The sequence below is a fragment of the Pungitius pungitius genome, chromosome 1 (assembly GCF_949316345.1).
Source record: "Pungitius pungitius chromosome 1, fPunPun2.1, whole genome shotgun sequence".
Lineage (NCBI taxonomy): Eukaryota > Metazoa > Chordata > Actinopteri > Perciformes > Gasterosteidae > Pungitius > Pungitius pungitius.
In genome coordinates this window covers 11,109,435-11,130,956 of record NC_084900.1, presented here as the reverse complement: position 1 = coordinate 11,130,956, position 21,522 = coordinate 11,109,435, and the positions used below count along the sequence as shown (strand labels likewise).

The 21,522-nt window shown below is 42.1% G+C and overlaps 3 protein-coding genes and 2 non-coding genes across 5 annotated transcripts; all 5 read right to left on the bottom strand.

Moving 5' to 3' along the window:
* Positions 1–2,855: 2,855 nt before the first annotated feature.
* Positions 2,856–8,818, bottom strand: eif4a1a (eukaryotic translation initiation factor 4A1A). The gene is made up of 11 exons (XM_037478900.2): positions 8,720–8,818; positions 7,484–7,526; positions 7,185–7,317; positions 6,676–6,815; positions 5,914–6,082; positions 5,443–5,552; positions 5,017–5,160; positions 4,761–4,898; positions 4,456–4,545; positions 3,886–3,965; positions 2,856–3,755 (listed from the first exon to the last, which is right to left on the bottom strand). Exons 1-11 carry the CDS (start codon positions 8,740–8,742, stop codon positions 3,611–3,613), a joined length of 1,215 nt encoding a protein of 404 aa, XP_037334797.1. The 5' UTR covers positions 8,743–8,818; the 3' UTR covers positions 2,856–3,610.
* Positions 5,629–5,768, bottom strand: LOC119223831 (small nucleolar RNA SNORD10). The gene has a single exon (XR_005120989.1). It is a non-coding gene; the product is annotated as a small nucleolar RNA SNORD10 (small nucleolar RNA).
* Positions 6,248–6,387, bottom strand: LOC119223830 (small nucleolar RNA SNORD10). The gene has a single exon (XR_005120988.1). It is a non-coding gene; the product is annotated as a small nucleolar RNA SNORD10 (small nucleolar RNA).
* A 1,009-nt stretch (positions 8,819–9,827) lies between the features above and the next one.
* Positions 9,828–18,101, bottom strand: senp3b (SUMO specific peptidase 3b). Its single transcript, XM_037480414.2, has 12 exons — positions 17,733–18,101; positions 16,229–16,354; positions 14,262–15,026; positions 13,632–13,745; positions 13,422–13,533; positions 12,914–13,061; positions 12,549–12,596; positions 12,059–12,136; positions 11,834–11,971; positions 11,461–11,544; positions 11,274–11,324; positions 9,828–11,152 (listed from the first exon to the last, which is right to left on the bottom strand). Exons 2-12 carry the CDS (start codon positions 16,314–16,316, stop codon positions 11,042–11,044), a joined length of 1,737 nt encoding a protein of 578 aa, XP_037336311.2. The 5' UTR covers positions 16,317–16,354; positions 17,733–18,101; the 3' UTR covers positions 9,828–11,041.
* A 1,887-nt stretch (positions 18,102–19,988) lies between these two features.
* LOC119222811 (C-C motif chemokine 4 homolog) lies at positions 19,989–21,031 on the bottom strand. The gene is made up of 3 exons (XM_037479715.2): positions 20,865–21,031; positions 20,683–20,794; positions 19,989–20,401 (listed from the first exon to the last, which is right to left on the bottom strand). Exons 1-3 carry the CDS (start codon positions 20,932–20,934, stop codon positions 20,308–20,310), a joined length of 276 nt encoding a protein of 91 aa, XP_037335612.2. The 5' UTR covers positions 20,935–21,031; the 3' UTR covers positions 19,989–20,307.
* Positions 21,032–21,522: the final 491 nt, after the last annotated feature.

Here is a 21,522-nt window from a genome sequence, read left to right as displayed (position 1 = left end):
GAGGTCTCACTGTAGTTTTATATGATTGGGGTTACATCTGATTGTAATTATATCTCATACTGCTAATATTGGATAGTGGTTACATCTGATGGTGGTTATATCTGATGGTGGCTAGGGGGTCCTGCTTATGCCGGACTTATTCTCAATATTTGAATCATTTCTGTCATATGCATTGACCTTATTGTACATCTTTTATGTTGTTCATTTTGTACGCATTTCATCCATTGCATTCTATCCATCGTGAGGGGGATCCGCCTCTTTGGTCCCCCCTATGGTTTCTTCTAATATGTGATTATGAGCTATAAAAAAAAAAGTATATAAAATGAATTGAATGACAAATTTCCAATGTGAACACTGTTAAACAACCCAAGGTGATACAGCACCAAGACAAGCACAATAAATGCCCCGCTAAATATGTGGGGTACAACTCTAGGATGTTATTTCTAACGTTATTCCTAAGACACTGTGCTAGTACACACAAACCCACCGCTTCAGACAAGTATTGTCCAGAATGCTGCACGGTAACTGCTCAGCCGGAGTTGGACCATGTGCAGGACGGCCCGCCATTCAAAAGAAATAAATTTACTTAAACCACTTAAACAAATTCATGAATTCTGAGTCTGTCTGGGACTGACATAAAACAGCCTCGTCTGCAGCTGAGTGGGTGGCCCTCACATTAACACCCAGGGGCTCCCCGGCACAACCACTGTGTCATCTGTGGGCTGGCGAGCGGTTCCACTGCAGCAAATTAGGCGCAGCTCAAGGGCACGTCAGCAGTGTTAATGAGGGAGTCCAGGGCTGCTATTTATCCAGTTAGTGGGGGAATCAAACCGGCAGCCTTCCTCAACATCATGTTCACTTGTCTTTACAGCCTGGATGGTTCATGTGTAGCTTCTATCGATAATTCCACCAGGCCTGTGAGGAGATGGTGTGAACCCTCATACTGCTACATCCATCTGCCTCATATTTGATCTCATTCATCACGTGTACTCAAAGATTATTCGTCCTTATAGCGATTCATACATTTTGATAAAAGAAATCCATTATTACCGCCGCAATCTTGACTGTAAGGTAGCCAGAAGGGGCAATTGAGCGAGATTCAACTGTTCCTTGTTTTGCCTACCTCCAATTTGATTTTTTTCAGTCAGTTAACTTTTTCCAGAAAAAGGTTTTCCATGGGAACGAAAGAACCGGGTCGCCCTCTGGTGGAGTGATAGTGAACGTCACTGAGGGTGTTTAACAGAATAAGATACTTTTTTGTGATTAACCTTCAACCAATTACACTCATTAATTCAGATGCTTAAGCAAATAACACTTTTGTATTTGGTAGACAACCACGGTTAGCTTTAAACAGCAGACTTCATCTGACTAGATCTGCTTCAAGCAAATCTACATTCTCTGTGAAGGCAGCTCACTCAGGGAATGCTGGGGCACAAAACACATACAAGACCTTCAAATACAACCTTAAGGATTAGCTTGTTGCCAAATGTCATTACTAACATTATTTTAACTTCATTGGGTTCTTCTTTAGGCTTTAGGCTGCCTTAAGATCTGATCTTGATCAAGCCTGCCCTCTATCCTGGACTTTTACAGCAGTCAGGAACGATCACGGCAGACGCGTCAGCGCCTGTTTCATCTCCTCACCTCTGGGGGCACTACGGAGGCCTGGTCGCCAAGACAAGTTATGTGCATTCAGGTTTAGTAAAGGAACACCCGCAGTATAACCCTAACCTACGCATAGTAAGCGTAGATGGCAAACATGTATTACTTAATGATTGAAACCTAATATTAAAAAAAATATATTAAGCACGTAACTGAATGGACATCACACCAGCGTCAAATGCAATGTTTATTATGTTACGACAATCAGCTCCGACCATAGAAAGACCATCTACAGACGGTAATGACATGCTACGATGTGCTAAATGGAGCCCCGGAGGGAGGGACTGCCCCTTGTCGAAGACGAGGCTTGTGAAGGCAATGGAAAAAGACACCACGTGACAAACCATCGTGCCTCGGTCAGTCTTTAAACATTTGACAAACTTGGGCCGAAAAACGCGAGAATATTAGACCTCAGTGGGCACGCATATCTAAAAAGCGGTAGTTGGACCAAACCTGACGCGCTAGCCAATCAGACCAATTAATCACAGCGCAGCTGTCATCTCGACCTCAAGTCCAGTAAACTCCGACCCTTCCACCAAGGAATCGGCCACAAACTAAGTTCATGCTATTCAACAATGCAGAAGCCAGTTTACACTGTCATGGGGGAGAAACCTTTATTTTTTTAAAGACCATTAAAATAAATACTATACACAATCCAATGTAGAAAACGTGATACTGTGTCTAGCTCAAAAGGTTAACAATTCCGCAGTCATTTAAAAAAATTGCACCGACTACACACCTCAAAACATGACGGTTATCCTACACACCAAAACCCCATGACGACAGGTATTTTGACAGCGCTCAGGGGGGGGGGGGGTCTCTACATATATTCTAGTTTGGTCCTTTCATGTTCGCTAACGCCCGCCCCCCCCCAGCTCAACATTTTTTGCAAGGTTGGTTACAAATAGATACTCGCCACCTTATCAAAAATCCAGGTTTTGTTGAAAAATAGCTAAATTAACAGTGTTGAAGCGGTCGAGATGAAAATCCAACCAGGTCTTCAGGGTTGAGAGGCAAAGTCTCCACAGCACTCACCGTTGTCGTTTGCCTCCGAACATCTGTGGCCCCCAGCCAGTCTTCAATTGAATGCAAATGCACACGCGACTATACAAGCGCTATGTACAATAGCAATTAAAATATATATATATATGAAACGGCAGAAAGGATCAAAATGGTAAACAACTCAATCATGATGGATTTTACTATATAGGTCTTTTTATTGAATATGCCCTGTGTACTCTAGCCCCAGAAACCTCTTAACATGATCAGGGATGGGAGTTAAAAGGCTGTTTGCAGTACACTGAAGGTTGCTTAAATACTGATCTGGTCAAATGCAGCACTTCCCATTTCATCTAGAGCAATGGTGCCTTAGAGTCCAAACTAAACTGCAGTTTAAGCCCCTCGTTCATATCCGGGTGCAAATTATAGCCACATTTCACAAAAGCGTCAGGTATCTCTGGGCTAGTGTAAACGTTAAGCAGTTTTTTTTCCTCAATGTTTTTTTAAAGCCTCCGCTGACCAAACTAGATTATTTCCAAACATCAAATTTACTGGGGCATGTTTTTTTCTTAATGCACTTTTGGAAACGCGGGTATTTTTTGCACGTGTGAGACCAAATTACAAACTTGCTTGTTTGATATTAAAAGTCCTTGTTTCAAAAAACACATTTGTGTAAGCGTTATGGTTTGGAGTGGAGGGAGAACAAATTTAGGTTGTGGGGTAATGGACTATGGCAAGCAGATCAGTAATTCCATCCTTCCAAAATGGCCAAAAAACAAAAAAGTCAACGGTAAGGGAGGAACGTTGGCCATATTCTTCCCTCCCCAAGAATGTAAAGGGTAAAGTCATGTGGAATTTAGCAAAAGAACGTTCTTAGAATTCAGATTGTATAAGAAAACAAGGTTTTGACTGCTAAAACAAGTGGGGAGAGGGTGGACGGTGGAGTCATCTAGATAAGATCGGCCACATTCATGGGCATCTCCTCCACCGTGGTGTTGTAGAATGTCTCAATGTCCCTCAGGGTTCGCTTGTCGTCCTCGGTAACCATGTTAATGGCAACTCCCTTTCTGCCAAACCGACCACCCCGACCAATCCTGATGGAAAATAAAAATCAGTTTCAGTATGAAAAGAGTCTGGCAGTTTCCAAATACCATACACGATACACACTTGCAGGACATGTGGATTTAAACGTTACGATTCTTAGCAGTGCACCTCCCATCTTACCTGTGGATGTAGTTTTCCCTGTTGGTCGGCAGGTCGTAGTTGATGACTAGGGACACCTGCTGGACATCAATACCCCTGGCCTGAGAGAGCATAACCACCATTAGTCATCTGCATTCATACAGTGCAACCGTTTAACCCTCTACTACCATATTGATTATTGGAAACAGCTATTGTCACTTTCAGTTTGCCAGTGCACTTAGTTTGTACAACTATTAATTCTATTTTTTATACTGTAGTTAATTGAAGTTGTCCAATGTTATTATGCTCAACAAATGTCTAACATTGTGGCAATACATGTTACCAATTCCTGATTATGTACATTTAATTGTGTAACAGTGTTCCAATGATACAATGGTTCAGTTGATACATTAATTAAATATAAAACATTTGAATGTAATCCGCCAATTAGTTGTGAGTCAAGGACATGAACCCAGCTACAGTGGAGGGCAGACAAGCTTCTGTACCAAGGAACATTCAGTCCTTCACCAACACTGCAGATGGGAGGAGAGGGAACCCTGGACTAAACAGTGTCAGTTGTACATAGCCAATGTAAAAAGATACTGTACATACCAGCAGGTCAGTGGTAATGAGGACCCTACTGGAACCAGAGCGGAACTCCCTCATGATCAAGTCTCTTTCTTTCTGGTCCATGTCACCGTGCTAGAGAAAAGATACGAGACAACACTATGAACACATGGGCCTTTGACACCAAGCAGCTGTATCACACCATTTACATTGTTGCAATAATTTAGAGAAATTGTAATTAAAGGCAAACAACTGTGGGGTTTATAAACTATCCAAGTACTTTCTCAGGCTCAAACAAAACCTTGATTAAAAAATGAATAAGGAATCCTTTAGTGAGATCAGGCCCTTACCAGAGCAGACACAGTGAAGTCTCTGGCATGCATCTTCTCAGTCAGCCAGTCCACTTTCCTCCTTGTGTTGATGAAGATGACCGCTTGTGTGATGGTCAGGGTCTCGTAGAGGTCACACAGCGTATCCAGTTTCCACTCCTGAGAACAAACGCCAGGTAAGACACAGCCTCAAGAGCAAACCAAACTACAAACAGCTAAAATGATCAGCAAGTTTCTGTACAGGATGGACCAAATTCCATAACTAGAAACTGTTTACCTCTTTTTCCACGTTGATGTAGAACTGACGGATGCCCTCAAGGGTCAGCTCCTCCTTCTTCACCAGGATTCTAACTGGTTCACGCATGAACTTCTTTGTGACTTCCAACACATCGGCAGGCATGGTGGCTGACAGAAGGACAACCTGAACAGAGACAGACGATTAGAACAGTCACTAATGAATATCACTTTTTCATCTCAAAAGTATACATACACAAACAAAGTAGTGGAAGGCTAAAACCAAGTGTAATCCGCCAATTAGTTGTGAGTCAAGGACATGAACCCAGCTACAGTGGAGGGCAGACAGCTTCTGTACCAAGGAACATTCAGTCCTTCACCAACACAGCAGATGGGAGGAGAGGGAACCCTGGACTGCACTTAGTACTCATCATCACATCTGACATATATGCACAAACATTTGTCTTACCTGCGTGCTGCTTGCCAGTTTCTGGAAAATCTCGTAGATCTGGTCCTTGAATCCTCGACTAAGCATCTCGTCAGCCTCATCCAGCACAAACATTTTTATGAACTTTGAAGCTGCAAGAAAATGGCAGTTCCAGTTTAGAACACCGCATTTAATTCTGTGTGTACTCAACCAATGTTGAGTAATGCTGTTTTCAGAAGTAGTGAAGTATGATCACGTCTCTGTAGCCCTGCTGTGCTGAAAACTCAGGCTGACAAAACGCCGACCTGCGCAACAACACAGCAGAGGTTTACAGAGTCAGCTGACACGCATGGTTATCATCATTATACAGCAGGTTTCCATATGACGAAATCTAAATGTAACCAAGTTACTAACAGATAGCAACTATGCTAGAATAGGTCCGGAATATTTTGTCCAAATTTTAGAGAAAATTGATGGAAACATTTGTACGTTATCTATTCAGTAGTAACTTACAGAGGTTTTTGCGATTCAACATGTCAAAGACACGGCCAGGGGTTCCCACCACAATGTGAGGGGATTCAGCCTGGAGCTTCTGGGCTTCACTGCGAACATTGGTCCCTCCGATACAGGCATGGCAATTGGCTCCCATATAGTCACCTAGAGCCAGCACCACCTTCTGGATCTGAAATCAACAAAAAGATTTAATATTATTGCCAATACATGTCATAAGCGGCATGTTTGATTGACAGGCATATCAATTTATAGTTTAGGCCATGTATTGCGAATGTTTTAGCAAATTCCAAGATTAATTCCTATTCAGATGACTCCTAAGTATAGAGATTGTGCTGTATTCAGAAGTAGTGAAATATGATCATGTCTCTGTAGCTCTGCTGCCCTGAAGACTTGGGTCAACAAAACGCTGACCTAAGCAACAACACAGCAGAGGTTTACAGAGTCAGCTGACACGCATGTTTTTCATCATTATACAGCAGGTTTCCTAGCAGTTGCCATGCATTTGTATCAAGGCAAAGTTTCAGTCATGCCCTGAAGGACTGACAAATTTGAGCTCAAATACATTTATGGCCCATATGGATCACACACATGGCACAGTAATCAATTTACATTAATAGCTTCAGACATGTCAACCTTTCATTTGGTTCTTCGGGATATAGTATATACACGCGGTTTCTCTTCAGTCACAGGGAAAATAGCAGCATGCACCAAGTTTGGCGGTTTTTTCCAAACTGGTGGGCGTTTCATTGACAGTTTTCCTACCTGCTGAGCCAGCTCCCTAGTGGGAGCCAAGACCAGAGCCTGGGTGCTTTTCATTTCCACATCGATCTGCTGAAGGATGGAAATGGCAAAGGTGGCAGTCTTTCCAGTGCCAGACTGGGCTTGAGCGATCACATCATATCCTAGACAAGAAAGAATTGTTACTATAGTGTGAACACAAAAATATACACAACTCCATTTGTCAAATTCATATTCATCAATGCAGGTGGTGATTGATCGACCCTGGACAATATGCTGCTTAGGATACTTCCTCAGGCCTGTATACGTAGATAGCAGAGTGCAAGTTGGTATAGATAAGAACACGCTAACACGGCCCCACCCTCAATTATGAGCTTACTTACTCCAGCATATAACAGAATGCTAAACCAGTTCTTGTCACTTGAATCTCAACCATAACACAGCACTAAGATCGATATACACAAACATGGCGTTCTAATGCAGCTAGTAGGTTCTCAACCTAAAAATAGGGAATCTTTTAGAAAGTGCCTTACCCTTGATACAAGGCATAATGGCTCTCTGCTGGATAGCAGAGGGCTTCTCAAAACCATAGGCATAAATTCCCCTGAGAAGAGCCTCACGCAGGTTCATCTCATCAAAACTGTCAGTGATCTCATTCCAGTTGCTCTGAAAGGGTGAAGGCAAAAACATGCATTATTTAATGCGTTGACTCAAACACAAAGCTTCCCAACAGACAATCTGGATTTGCTATTCAATACACATCATCTAGGCTTCACAGTAAGGAATTTGTGGATGTAAATACATATTCAGTTCCACAGTTACAGGGACTCACCTCAATGATCCCATCTGGCTCCATGCCCTCAGGGCCATTGTCTCTGTAAACGAAACAACAAGTCATTGTCATTGTCATTTTGCTTTCCACTTCGGATCACGCCGTGGTACCGATACCAAACGCATTATGAACTATGTCGTTCAAACGATTTTAAGACTCATATATTTAATACAACACACATTTAACGATTATATTCTGTACTGCGATCCGTTCAACCCTTTAGTTGTCGAACAAGCTCCCCCACCCCCCCCTTTTTTTTTTACAGTCCGCCATTACTGCATACGTTCAAGATGGTCGTTTCTCCAGTCGGAGAATAGAAGGCGGAAGCGAGTCAAATGGAGGGTAGCCTTGCCTCGGGAAATGTCGGCTTAAATCATACAGATGGAATAATGTTTTAGTCGGCGTATACGAGTTGCGATTAAGAACTTTAATATTAAAAACAATATATTAAAAGGCGATGGCTAAAACCGGCAAAAACGCGTCTGTTTGTAACCCCCGGCCCGCCATGACTCCGCTAACATGCCCGTTCTTACAAACGTTTTATCATTTTTTTGATAAAGTCAGCGAAACCCATTGCCGTAGTGTCAGCGCAAACACCATATTTGTTAGTGGACGTAGCACATGCTAATGCGCTAGCAATCCCGGAATGCGTCTAGCGGCCTGCACTAACGGCATTGTCCAAGCCCCCAATTAGCACTGCCGCGGCCATGTGCGCCCGTCGTAGAAGAGAACATCGTTCTGTATCACTGCCTTCTGTGCTTTAGCGAATTTTTTAATTTACTATACAACATCTCAAATTCCAATCTAACTATATCGCTTTATTATATGGACGAGGATCGAGTGGAATCCCTTACGCTGAATACGTCGAAGGCCTAAAGCAGGCGCATTCACGTGCTACCAGAGGCACCGGTTGCGATTTAGTTATCTTCGGCTACGTTTAGCTAAAACAACGAATACACCCTTCTGCTACCAAATAAACGCGTTAACACCTATTCAAAGTGACACATTTGGACAAAACGACAGCACGTAATTAATAGCCGTCGATTTTGAAGACGTTGGTCCGAAGCAGGCTATCCAAGGCCTAACCGTTTAAAGAGCACAGAAACCAAAGAAAAGTCGATGTAACGTCTACTTTTTCAAGAGTAATCGATAACAAATATTAATATATCGACGGAAACATATTCTTAATGTTCTGACGCATAGAATTCCTTGGTGAATCCATTGACTTTTCCTTACCTATTATCATATTCAGCCGACATTATTCCAAAGAAAGAAACTGCGGCAGAGATGTGTTATATACGTTGACGACACACAAAAAGGCTTTTTTCATTGCAACAGGTCGCCGTCATTCAGCTGTAGTCCCGCCCATTGAGACATGCGATTCGCCGTTTTTTTACGTCACATATAAGTAGGCGGGTTGTCGAGTCTAAGGTAGCGCTCGATATAGTCACTGTTGGCATGCCAGTCGGGCGGTAATTCAACTTGTATATATAAACTCTACCAAAGGTAACAAAGCCTTTTCCCCCGTGCTACGCTGGTATTAATATTTAGGCATCCCAGTCTCTGTTCAGCCTTTCCTCAACGCGGAGAACAGATGCCTCTCTTGGGATTTCTTTAACTGTCTGAACCAGATTTTTTAATTTAGTGACACATCTCGTCGCCAGAGATGTTATCTTAACATTGTGAAACAGTTTGGATGATTCAAGGTGTAGTCATCTGGAGGATATTTATGAGGGTGAAGTTATGAGTTTGTGTTCCTATAGGAGCAACTTAGATTTAATATCCTAATTCATGACAATTTAACTCATTGACAGGCAGGCTCTATGACTATATCTGTAGTTTTTGGATTTGAGATATCCATGTATACACATGTTATGCTGTCTGGGAATGAGATGTCTGGTAGCAAAACCAGACTTGGTCCTTGATTCAAAACGTCATGTTAAAGGGAAAAGTGGTATTACTTTTAAGAGGAAGAAGTATAGGAGGTGCTTATAGAATGTTTAATTTTTATAGTTCAATCAGTAACAATGCATTAAATTGTATAGGCATATAGGTGTTTTTATGTAAATTTGCTATAATAAAATTTTACCCAAAATATAAATGATAAAAGGCACAATGAAGCAGAAGTGTTGAGTAGCATTAAATACATTCTTAAGTACAAGTATGTATTCGAGTTCAGAGAGTAAGGTCCTTCCCTCCACTGGGCAACATGTAAGCAGATGCTGCCGATGCCAGACAGATGAATTAAACACATAATCCCTTGTTTGTCGCACATTTTTATTTTCAGCAACCATAATGCATTGTAGAAGATATATAAAACTGTCAACTCTGTTGCATCAACTCCTGTTTGAAAAAAACGAAAAAAAACACAGCTATCAACAACTTTTTTGTTATAAAAAAAAAAGAAAAGAGCAGGGTGCTGTAACTCCGTTATGAACGTTCTCCCTCTGTTGTGGTGTGGCCCCAAACTTCCAAAGAAATACCAACCAGAGGATCAGTTCTTGAACCCCCCCCCCCCAAAATGACGCAAATTAGTCCTCCTTTTAACATCTTTTGTTTGAAGAAATAAGCATAACACATTTATCAATGAGATAAAACAGGAAAAAAAGATAAATGCAACGTAAAGTTAGTCCGTTCTTTGGACCAATGTGTCATTCTGGTTTGCTAATCCAGCCTCCCACATGAAGGAGGGTTTTTGGGGATGAGTGACGGAAGCAGAGGAGGTTTCCAGTGCAAGTGGCCAATTTGATGCTTGTTCCCCCCACAGTAAAATAAAAAAAGGGAAAATGCAGTAGAATGGCTCTTCACACTTCGGAGTTGTCTTCTGATGTCTACATGGCAGCACTTTCAGTTCCACTCTCACCGTACCCATGTTCTAACATCTTGTAGGAAATTATTAAACAAATATACGTTGGCAAACATGTGCTGACTGGATAGATGGACTCATCGACATGACCTCGGCTGTAGCATGGGGAAGTGTAGCTTTATGTTGCTCTTGCTGAGAGTTTCACACTTTTCGTTTCAACACAACACACTGATGGAAGGCGTGGACATCCGCTGGTACTATTTCACCACAAGCTTACGTCGACTGGTTCAAATTAATCCGCCATGAAAAATAGTAGTCAGGTTGGACCGACTGTGGTCCAAACTCTTCATCTGGACCGTATCCTTCAGACGTCTTCATGCTCAAAGTGGTGTACGATAGGATGGACAATAAGCATGTTCCCAAAACTCAAGCTAGACTTGGCCTCTGTCAACCACAAAGGAATAACCATGAGATAGAAATTAAATCATGAGTTCTCAAAAAAGGGTGGAGAAGAAAGCGAGGAGAGAGGGATAAAGGTAAAAAACAATGACATCACCTACAGTAGAAGTAATTTCTCTGGTTGTTGGCAAAAAAAAAAAAAAAAAATCCTCCCTCTCTCCCTTTTTTTTCTCCCAGTCAAGCGTTTGCTCCACTTGCCCTCCTCTTGTCATATGAACCTTCCTCTCCATCCAGTTAGGGTTTGGAGGTGGGAGCAGGTGGAGATGGGGGGGGTGGGGTTGGGTGGTGCCGTGTCACAGGGTGAGCTTGCAGTGACAGAGTTCTTTGTACATTTGCCTCCTCAGCCGTGGCATATCCTGCTGGCCAAAGATGAAGGGCTGACCTAGTGCCAGACACTTGCAGTACTGCAAGACGGAGGGTGGAAAAAAAAAAGAAAAAAGTTATTGGCAGGAACAGCAGAGAAGAAATTACCGTACCGAAAGTTACACCTGTGTGTGACCATCGACAAATCACAAACAAACTCACCTGTAGCACGAAAGCACCGCAATCACTGTCGTTGTTCTGACGACCCACATTCTGCAGCGAGCACACGGTACGTTAGCAAGACGCAGCAGGGCCAAGGAAATAACAGTCACAGCAACAATGACAGTAGTTTGGGGAAATGAGCCACCTTATTGTTTGAAAAAAAGAAGGAAAAAAAAAGCCATCTCACCATTTTGAAAAAGCCCTTCCACCCCGTCAAAAAGTCTTGTTGGTCTTTTTTGATGGCCTCTGCTTGCAGATACTTAAAAATGTGCTGGATACAATAAGTAGGATTATTAGATGATTAAATAAGATAATCAGTTACAATAAGAAACTTGATCAACATTGAAAATCATGTAATTACATATAAATAGATTACGGAAAACTAAAGTCCAAAGGCTATGGGTGGACTACTTTCTGTCTATTTCAAGGTGTTTTAATAAATACCGTAATTGTTTTTTTCTATTGTTTTACATACAAGGCAATCAACAGAGGTTGTTCCCTCCGTGGCTTTATTTGCATCATTAATAGCTGTGTGCGTTGGTGCGGCTCTCTTGTCCTACCTTTGGGCAACGTCGATTGAGAGTCCGCTGAGAGTCAAAGTAAGTGATGGCCCGACGCGGAATGTCCACGCTGACCAGGGACCAGTGGACCTCCAGGTGGATGGGGATCAACAGCAGATCCTTCTGGAAGATGTCAACCTGAGCGAAGTACGCACAGAGGGGAGAGACTTGAGTCTGGCCCCTATGGTCTAGCGCAACAAGAATATCCCACCTCACAATACTTACATTTTTTGTCCACCTTTTGACCCCGTCATAGCCTTTTGTCCTCAGCTTATCGTAAAAGAAGCTGTTGAAAAAGTGAACCTGAGGGACAGAAGAGAGAAACAAGAATAGGGGTCACTTGGGTTTCTGTTTTGTCAACGTAAACACAGCTACACCTTCCAATGATTAGCCTCGATGTCTATGTCGAGTCTCAGTCTCTTCATTGCGTTTGAAATGAAGAATTTGACCTTCCATGTTAGCGACACTAAAAGTGTGGTCTAATAATCAAATATTCTTGTTTATGATAGAACTGCAAGCACATCAACCGTTTCAATGACGCGTTCCATTTATGAAATCCTGCATGCTGGTTGGTTTTGAGTCAGCTGTTATTACTCAAATTGGTTTTTGCGGTGTTTACAGGAAACATTACATTTTTGCATCACTGTTTTTAAAACAAGTGTTGCTCCACATGATGAGAGGATGGAAATGTAGAGAGCCACTTTGATTTTCTTACCTTCTCAGGCACAGAGTCCATGACCAGGTCACCATACATGTTCATAATCTGAATAACACAAACAGCAAAAAAAAGGTGCTTACTTTATTTTAGGGAACATCTTATAAAGTGACAGTATAACTGGTGATCGGTTCTTTTCTGCATTTGTAAAGATGAGGAATTGGCTTTAGGGTGAGAGCTAATGTTAGCATGAGGAACTGAGAGGATAGTTTGTAGTGGATTATTGAAACTACGGTTAATAAAAGGTGTTTTGGTCTGGTAAAGACTCCCGTGACACATCACACCAAAAAGTGTTTCAAGACAGCTGAGCACAACAATTTGATTACAAAAAAACAAGCATTTAAAAACAAATTGTGGCGCTCTACCTGGTCATTGAGCCAGTTCTGTCCATACAGAGTGCCCAGGTCATCCATGGTCAGCACGTGGCGCTTGTAATTCACTCTGAATGTTTTGGCCAGGGCGGATCCGGACGAGCGCTGGAAGGATTGTATGAGGTGTTGGACCACTGCTTTCCTGATGGACAACAGAGGGAGCGCGCACACACACACACACACACACATTACTCACTGAACTAATAACTCCTCCCACAGGTTTAATTAGCCTCCGGGTTAGTGGAGGAGTCTACTGCCTACAGAGCCAGGTGAGCAACTCTCCTTTCATTCTTCTGTCACAAACTGCGCTTTAATGGACAGTTAGGTCATCATCAGACATCAGTCTAAGAAATGTTCTGAAAATAGATTTCTACAGGATTCATATGACACAAACGTCATAAATGGTATGTTCGATATCTACTTGCACCGGATTGATAGTAAAACATGCGTGAGCACGCCTTTTTTCCACTGTTTTCATAAATAATTAAATAAATAAGCCCACCTGTGCGGCTGGAAGAAGCTCTCGCTGAAGATGTCCTGAAGCTTCTCCACAATGTCGTCCACATGGATGGGGATCAAACTGCCGTATTGCTTTAGGGACTCCTCAAGGATACCTTGAAAGAAGACATTGAGGCATTATCCTCACACTGCAAGCGCTCTTGAAGGCCTGTCTAATCAGACTGAGCCAACTCCCGGAGCCTGCCATCCGTACCTGTCACACAGCTCATGTGTTCCTCGGTGAGGGCCAGCTCCACAGGTTTCACCTCCATGTCCCGCCTCCCTCTGTCCTCTTGCTTGTCGGGAGAGCAGCCGTTTGTGAGCTCATCTGCCAGAGAGAAGGAACCAAATTACAGGCACACATTTCGTTTTTCCTCTGCGCTGACATCTTTCACCTGTCAGCAGCATGGTGAAGGTGAAACGATGTGGAGGGGTAATGTTGCTCTGTTAATCGTGTGACCTCTTAATTAAGAGGTTATGAGGTCAAAGCATTGGGCGTGTTGAAAAGGGACTTGATATTGTTGTTGTTGTTGTTCTTTCCTACGGCTGACAGAAGTTATTACCAACACACAACATTTAAGAAAAAGCTGAAGTAAGGGAATAAACATTTACCGCCTCCAATCAATTCCAAGTTTATCTGGCTTTTTATCACAGTTCTGAAAAGTGTATTAAGATGAAGAATAAAATCAAAAGGGCTTAAAAATCAAACTATCTGTGAGCTGCTTTCAAAGATGTAGATCTACAGTAAAAAGTTTATTGAAAACAAAATTGAGGGACAGACTATGTGGTGCCGTCTTAAAGACACTTGGCTGCAATAGTCTCCATCAGTGCTGTGTGGCAGTACCTCTCTCAGACTCTGTGAACCTCCCGTCGTTGCTGTCCTCCTCCTCCTCGCTGTATGGGGATTGAGGAAACCTTTTTATCCTCCGCTGCTTGCCGTACTGATGGGACCGCTGGGCCCTGCGGCTGTACCGGTACCCCTGGGAGCACACCCACTGCGCCCGCTGGCGCCAGCTCTTCCAGTGCTTGGTGAGCCGAAAGCCGAGGCCTCCGTGGGAACGCAGGCGCTGCCAGCGCCGGAGCCGTTGCATGGCCCGGGACCGGCTCAGGTGGGACCTCAGCAGGTCCCCCGCTGCGACCTGCGATACGCCGTCCTGCGGGACAGCACAGACTTCGTCCGCCTTCTGCTGTGGTCCGTGATGTGGGTGCTGCGTGGACTGGGTGGGAAAGTTTGGAATCTCCCACTCCAGCTCTGCCTGGTCTCCTTCATCTTCCAGCTCGCCGTTGTCGCCGCCGGCGCCGTCATCGTCGTCGTCGTCCTCCTCCTCCTCGCCTTCCTCTTCTTCATCCTCCTCCTCATCATCCTCCTCCTCATTGTCACCCCAATCCTTGCCTTCAAACTCTACCTCGTCCTCACCATCCAGATTATTTTCTTCTTTGTCATTGCCCATTTCCATAACCCTACCAAGCCCCCCATCCTCGTCCTCCTCATCGTCCTCCACATATTCGCCTGTCCACGCCTTCTCTTTCTGCCCCAGTCGGAGTTGCATGGGGCTGGGCACACTGTTGCCTGACACAGGGACTATGAGGTGGTCTCCAGGAATCCCACCTAAACACAAAACAGGAGCAGTGATCAACAACGCACCAACATAACCTAATGTCCTTCAGTTTTATATTTTAAAAAGGTCCACCATGGAGCATATAAGGTGATCTAATAGCAAAAATGGAATGTGATATCACGTTTTAATGGTGCAACGGACCGTAGGGGATCCAGGATCAGTTCAAAGCCCTAGTCTAGGTTTCAGGCGCGTGTGAAACGTGGATTTAAAACTTAAGTTTAACCGTGTGAAATACACTTTTGTCAATTGATAAACAACATTCAGTCAAATATTCATTCCATTCAGTTATATTATGATGCGTTCAAGTTATATATGATATCACTGAGCAGTAAATCACAATTGGAACTATGAAATGTTTGGCATATTCACGTGGGAAGCAATAATGTTATGATGATTAATAGATTCTATATTACAATATTAAACTAATAAAATAATAAACTACTATTATTCAATCACACGGTTTAACGTGACAATCATATCATATTATATGTCAAAAAGCAATCATAATCGGCTTTCACTCTTTTTTAGTTTTCTGATCCCGGATAAAAAAACAACAACAAACAACAATTAGTGCTTGATTGACAGATGGAGAACATAATGATGGTTACATAATGATGCGTTCATGCTCTGCTCAGTGATAATAAGTATTGAGTGGAGGTAAATTATAATGATATATGTTCACAACCCTTCGTTGGCTAGGATTGACTCCAGCTCCCCTGTGACCCTGTATGAAGGATAAAAGTCTCTGGTGATGACTGACTGACTGTTCGCATGTAATCTCAGAAAATGTAGTTGGTTAGAAACGTCATTAAATTCAGTTGTACGAAGATGTTTTCAAAACCAAATAAATAGATATTAGAAATGAATTGTGAGCCATTTACACTATGAGAAGCTTACAATACATCATTACAACCGCTAATGACAAGGCCCCCATTAACAAAGTAAAATAATACCATTTAGAACTGTTGACACAGACTTCAGGAGTGGTTGAAATTATATTTCAGCAGTTGCAAAAAAAAGTAGACATGCTGCTTTTATTATACGGGATCTCGTATATGCTCCCTTTGTGCTGATTTGATCCGGTACTCCGTTCCATGACCCCATCAGACACACGGTTTTATGAACCATTGCACCACCATTTGGATATGATCAAATGTTATGGAACACCAATCAGCGGAAGTCGCAGGCCTACCTCCTCCGGAGTCGTCCTGGCCCACAGCGGTCAGACCCAGGTCTCCCTGCCAGCGGTTCTGGGCCAGGCTCCCGCCGCTGTCTCGCATTCTCCACGGACAACCCGCAACCTGCGCCAGCTCGTCACCTGCACACACCAAAGAACTTTACCCTCCGTAGCGCCCTACTCTCACTCCACACGAGTCACATGGCAATTTATTGAAATGTATATTTCTCCCCCCATCAAGTGCATCTCCGCATGCAATTCACCTTTGAATATGATCAAATCCATACTCCAAATATATATATATATATTTCATAAACAAGGTCAAGATCAAATCCATGAAAAGCAGCTATTGTGCACGCAGCGATTCTGTATGGCATGGGTGGAGGAACAGGTGGAGAAGTCCAGACACTAGTCATGTTAACCTCTGAAATCCAAAGTCAGTGTGGATTCACACACTGCTGCAATCCTGAAAGGTAAACCCTACTACTCTCACCTTTTATCCAGTGGATCACATCTCCAAACGGGATAGTCCGAAGTTAAACCAACGTTTCCATTTGAAATGTCTACAGTTAGTTACCGAGTTAGCCACTAGGATGGCGTTAACTTATACACAGTTGGGGAGAGGAGGAAAGTGTGAAAATCATGAATTGAAGTGGACCGAATAACAGTTGTGGGTTGATCAAAGTCCCATTTGGGGTGCAAGCCGCAGCTTGATCTCATCATGTGTCGCTACAGCGTCCAGTTGGTAAATAAAAGACGCCATCAAAGCGCCTCCGGAGCCTTTTAATGAGGCGTCATTCCTACAACAGGAGCGAGACCTTCAAAAGGGACCGTTGTAATGTGTTCATTCACAAAAAGCATGGGATGTCTTTGATGGGAATTTGAGACTACGGCTCTCAATATCACTGATATATTGTCAATGTTTCATCCAGAACACAAGTCCGCGTCCTTTCACAGGCAGAATACCTGCTGTTAACACCGGGACTCGTGTTACCATGTGCACCTGGCCATGCAGCGGATATGTCATTTAGCCTGCTAGCCAGCCCTGGTAAAAGAATAACACAGCACGGAGAAAACGGCCATTTACTACGGTGTAGAATTTGATGCGGCCTGTCTCCTGTGCAGGAGAAACTGTTTGAGAAAAGCGGCTCCGGGATGAGAACGATTCTTTCCGGCGCAGGAAGTAGTCCTCGCCAAAGCTAGCGTGTGCGCGTTGAGCGCTAGCAGACCCATCGTCATGGTTTCGACCCTTAAAACCGTAACAAAAATCGCATTCATTGTAAATCGTGTTTATTCCGAAACGATGCATAGCCTAAAAGCCTGCACAGCCATTAATAACAATATGAAATAACAAGAGTGTCAATAATCCGCTGATCGATCCGTGCTAACATGTTAGCTGTTAGCCATGTTGTCGTTCGCTAACTTAGCTAGGCGTTAGACACCATGCTAGCAAAAACATAATAAAACGCCCGGCTTAGTGTGTTCCTTACACGGCTGAGTTTTGTAATAGTATCCTTACCGTTAGCCTGCAGATTTATATGAATGCGTGTCCAGCTGCGTCCGACTGAATGTTGGGCGTGTTTAATTTTCTGTGGGTATCGAACCAAAACAAATGCTAATTGGTGTTGAACCTCATTCAATGAAGTCAGGTGTGGAGCAGCAAACTGTCACCTCCTTGCGAACTTTGATTTTTTTTGACGTCGTCCGGTTCAAAGAAAAACGCAAACACTCAACAGAACGGGTGGATCACAGTTTAGGATGTACATGAAATCGTCAGGAGGAATCTATTTCGATTGATATGGTCTATGGGAAACGAGGGACGAGCCAAGCCGGATCACTGCAGATTTTTTCGCTCTCATGTGAACCACCAACAAGTCGGTCGCGCAGCGATGGCGTCACAGAGAGTATATCTTAAGGGTAACCCTTTGTTTTTGACCCCTAATTTCGCTCTATTGCAAGAAGACTTGAGGAATGAACTTATTACAAATTATTTTGTTGGGTAAATGAGGCAAGTTGAACCCAGTCGGCTGTATTTGGGATTTATTATTTGGTTTATTTGTTATTTACTTATTTTCTGCAAATTTCATATGTATATATTCATAGTATACAATTTCGTTTGAGTTCCCTGATATATTGGTGCCTTCTATTTTAATTTGGGTTTGAGTTCATGAAAGTTCTGTGTTTTAATAAACTTAAACTTTAATAAACGACTCTGTTCCTCAACTCAAACACTACTAAAATATTATTTTTTAGATAGACCGCTCTTTTCCTTTAAACTTTAAATAAGATAGATTAGTGTCTATATAATTGTTGAATCTAAATGCCAGTAGATCAACAGTTGTTTAAATTATAAGATATTTCTAAAATCTGCTCACCCAAATGTGTGTCTATCAGATGATTAAGATGTGGCTGTGTAGTGGGGCCTTATGCTGGCCACCATGATACAGAACCTATTCAACATCCAGAACCAGAATTGGTTTGTTGCTACGTCTGTTTGCAGATACGAGGTATTTGAATTGGGGATCGGTGCCAGCACTACTTGTGCTAATGTTAAGCATATATAATCTCACAGGAAGACACTCTTGATATTCTAATTCTAAAATACTCTGACCTCAAGATGACGGATAAGAACACCCACGGTTGTGTGCATGGCCCCCGGTTTAATCTTGCTGGAATACATTTGGAGAATTCTAAGTTCCAGTGTAAGAAAACTTAGATTTAAAAAAAAAAGAAGTAAAGGTCCAATGTGTGGAGGGGGGTAAACAACTTGCTTTCAACATTTTGAAGACAACCTTTATGACTTTGGGAGAACTGCTCCACCAGAAGGGGGCAGTATTACTCAAAATGACAGTTAACTAGACAGAATTAGTCACGTTGCATACTCTATTCTATTGAACATAATTTCTTTCCATCTCTTACGTACGGTTAAGAAAGACTACTTCTTGGCCATGTTTAGACTTTGCTGGAGATAGCCCGGTTCTGGTATTTGTGCTAAGCTAACTGGCTGCCAGTCGTAGCTTCATACTTTAAAATCAGTTACGCAGTTGTCAAACCTCACACACGTCTCTACCTAAATCCATCCAAACTCTTTACACTCGTTTTGAGTTTTAGCTCATTATTAGCTGTCCGGCCCACAACTTTACTTTTCTGGTTCACTTTAACTGTTCTTGGAATATTGTTTTTGGCTGCGGATGTTAAAGCGCCCTGAAAACTCTTTGTACACTTGTGTGTAGTAAAATCTTAGCAGCTAGGCCTATTTTTGGAAGGAGTTAGAAGAAACCAGAAACTTAAAAAATGGATATAGGATTTACGTTGCTCCGTTATTGCTGGATTTAACGACTCCTTCTTGCTCTTGGTAACAAACACATGCACATTGGGACAGTGTCTCTTCCCACATCACCCAAGGGTTTACGGTCTTTACAAAGGTTGCAATTAATTAAAACCCTACTTGTTTCATACAAGACTGCACAGTGACCCTTATTTGTCTCACACTGCATTTTAGATTTGCTGAGGCTTTGGAACAGCTGTGTTACCATCACCCCTTTAAATTAAATCTTCAAACATGTAAACTGTCTTTTCTTCCCATGAGATTGTTACAGCTGTGTTATGTTGGTATCAATTTAATCAAAATATTCACATTCACTCACTCCCTAATCATTTATTTATTCCTTCATTATTTTTAACACCTATTTCAAAAAGAATTATTATTATTTATTATATATAATTATTTTTCAATAATATATTTTTATTCCTCCCACATTATCAACAAATAACGTTCTACCTGTAAAATCCTTTTATTCATTTTTGCACTAACATATTACAAATACAGGCAGTGAGAAGACACAAATCAAGGCTTAGCACGAACAACTGTATTTGTATGAGATTGATACAGAATGATGTGACTATTACAAAGCATCCAAAATACCTCCCAAACAGGAGAAGTAGCTCAATATGCAAATACAAGCTTAAAGTGACTCCATCTGGAGGCCAAATCAACAGATTTTTCTACTAACATGCATTTCACAGGGAGCCTTTTGATGAACCAACGAAAGCCGCAGTGACTTTGAAGGAATGTGAGCAGGGAGCAAGTTGCTTCAAAAGGTACTTTGGTCCACACTTTTCATGATGTTGACAACCCAGGGGAGGCCCGGGTCTACACAGATGTGACGACCATTTTTGGTAATCAGACTGAAATAAATAGATGAAAAAACTCCATTACAATGGTCGATAATTAAGGCAAATGATGATAAACAAACTTGAAGGAACCCAATGAAAAAGGGGACCAAAATAAATTCAGATTTGTTATCAGAAATTCAATGTTAAAAAGATTGTATGTAATATACAGATATCTAATGAGACATTTATATTGATTAACAAGTTAGAATCACACTAAGTAACAACTCAATCTGCTTATTAAATTTCACTGTATATTGCAAAAAGCATTCAGAATAAGCCTAGACTGAACTTACATGGCTCCAGCCATGGGGCATCGGTGATCAGTGAAGTAATATGAGCTGATGAGTTTTTTGTTCAGTCTCCTCGGGTAAGGTGTGAAGCAACAATCATCAGGGCCAATTCCACCTGAGGGAAGAAAAATGAATTTATTACTGGTCACACACAGTGTTTCAATGATAAAATCTAAGGTTCTTACTGTTGCAGATCACAGACGCAATCAGAGCATTTCCCAGGATGCAAAGCAGAAGGATGTGAGTGGTCCTCATGGTGACTCGACGTGCCTCTGGATGTAATGACGGAGACCACAGCTGCGCTTTATCTTCAGTGAAGGGCTTCTGAACAAAAGGTCCTGCTTTGAAAGGTTTATCAAGTTTGAAATAGGACTCATTTTTTTTCTAAAAGGTGTCACTCGTGAGGAGGAGGTGGTTTGGGGGGGGGGGGGGGGTGCAGCTGTGGTTTTAGAAACTTTCCAGTCAGTTTAGAAAAGGTTGAGGTAGATGACAGGAAATGCATTTGTGGTTAGCCAGAAGATGTAGCTCAAAGTTAAGACAAAATATAGAGACCTGATGAGAAAGTGGAATTAGGTATTAGATTGGGGAGTTTTTGTATTTGGGGTCATGTGTTTGCTAGTAGACTTAGAGAATAAATTCATTTTAATACAAAAAAACCCTCAAATGAATTAATCCTAGTTATTTCAATCATAAACAATGCAGATACATTGCAGACCAGAAAAGACCACTAAAGCGGCACTGATCAATATTTATTTGATAGTGATGACTGTTAAACAGGGAGGTTTATTTCATGCTATTAATTTACAAGTTTGTTTTATTACTGTAGTTTGTCCCACAAATACA

Excerpts from the sequence above, each read along its gene's own strand:
- LOC119222811 (XM_037479715.2), bottom strand. The coding sequence starts at position 20,934 with ATGAGGACCACTCACATCCTTCTGCTTTGCATCCTGGGAAATGCTCTG. Across the intron at positions 20,795-20,864 it reads TGCGTCTGTGATCTGCAACA|GTGGAATTGGCCCTGATGAT; the intron begins GTAAGAACCTTA and ends TTCTTCCCTCAG. Across the intron at positions 20,402-20,682 it reads TGCCCCATGGCTGGAGCCAT|TCTGATTACCAAAAATGGTC; the intron begins GTAAGTTCAGTC and ends TATTTATTTCAG.
- eif4a1a (XM_037478900.2), bottom strand. The coding sequence starts at position 8,742 with ATGTCGGCTGAATATGATAATAG. Across the intron at positions 6,816-7,184 it reads CATTATGCCTTGTATCAAGG|GATATGATGTGATCGCTCAA; the intron begins GTAAGGCACTTT and ends TTTCTTGTCTAG. Across the intron at positions 3,756-3,885 it reads AGGGAAAACTACATCCACAG|GATTGGTCGGGGTGGTCGGT; the intron begins GTAAGATGGGAG and ends ATTTTCCATCAG.
- senp3b (XM_037480414.2), bottom strand. The coding sequence starts at position 16,316 with ATGCGAGACAGCGGCGGGAGCCTGGCCCAGAACCGCTGGCAGGGAGAC. Across the intron at positions 13,062-13,421 it reads AGCTTCTTCCAGCCGCACAG|GAAAGCAGTGGTCCAACACC; the intron begins GTGGGCTTATTT and ends GTTGTCCATCAG. Across the intron at positions 11,972-12,058 it reads TCAAAAGGTGGACAAAAAAT|GTTGACATCTTCCAGAAGGA; the intron begins GTAAGTATTGTG and ends TACTTCGCTCAG.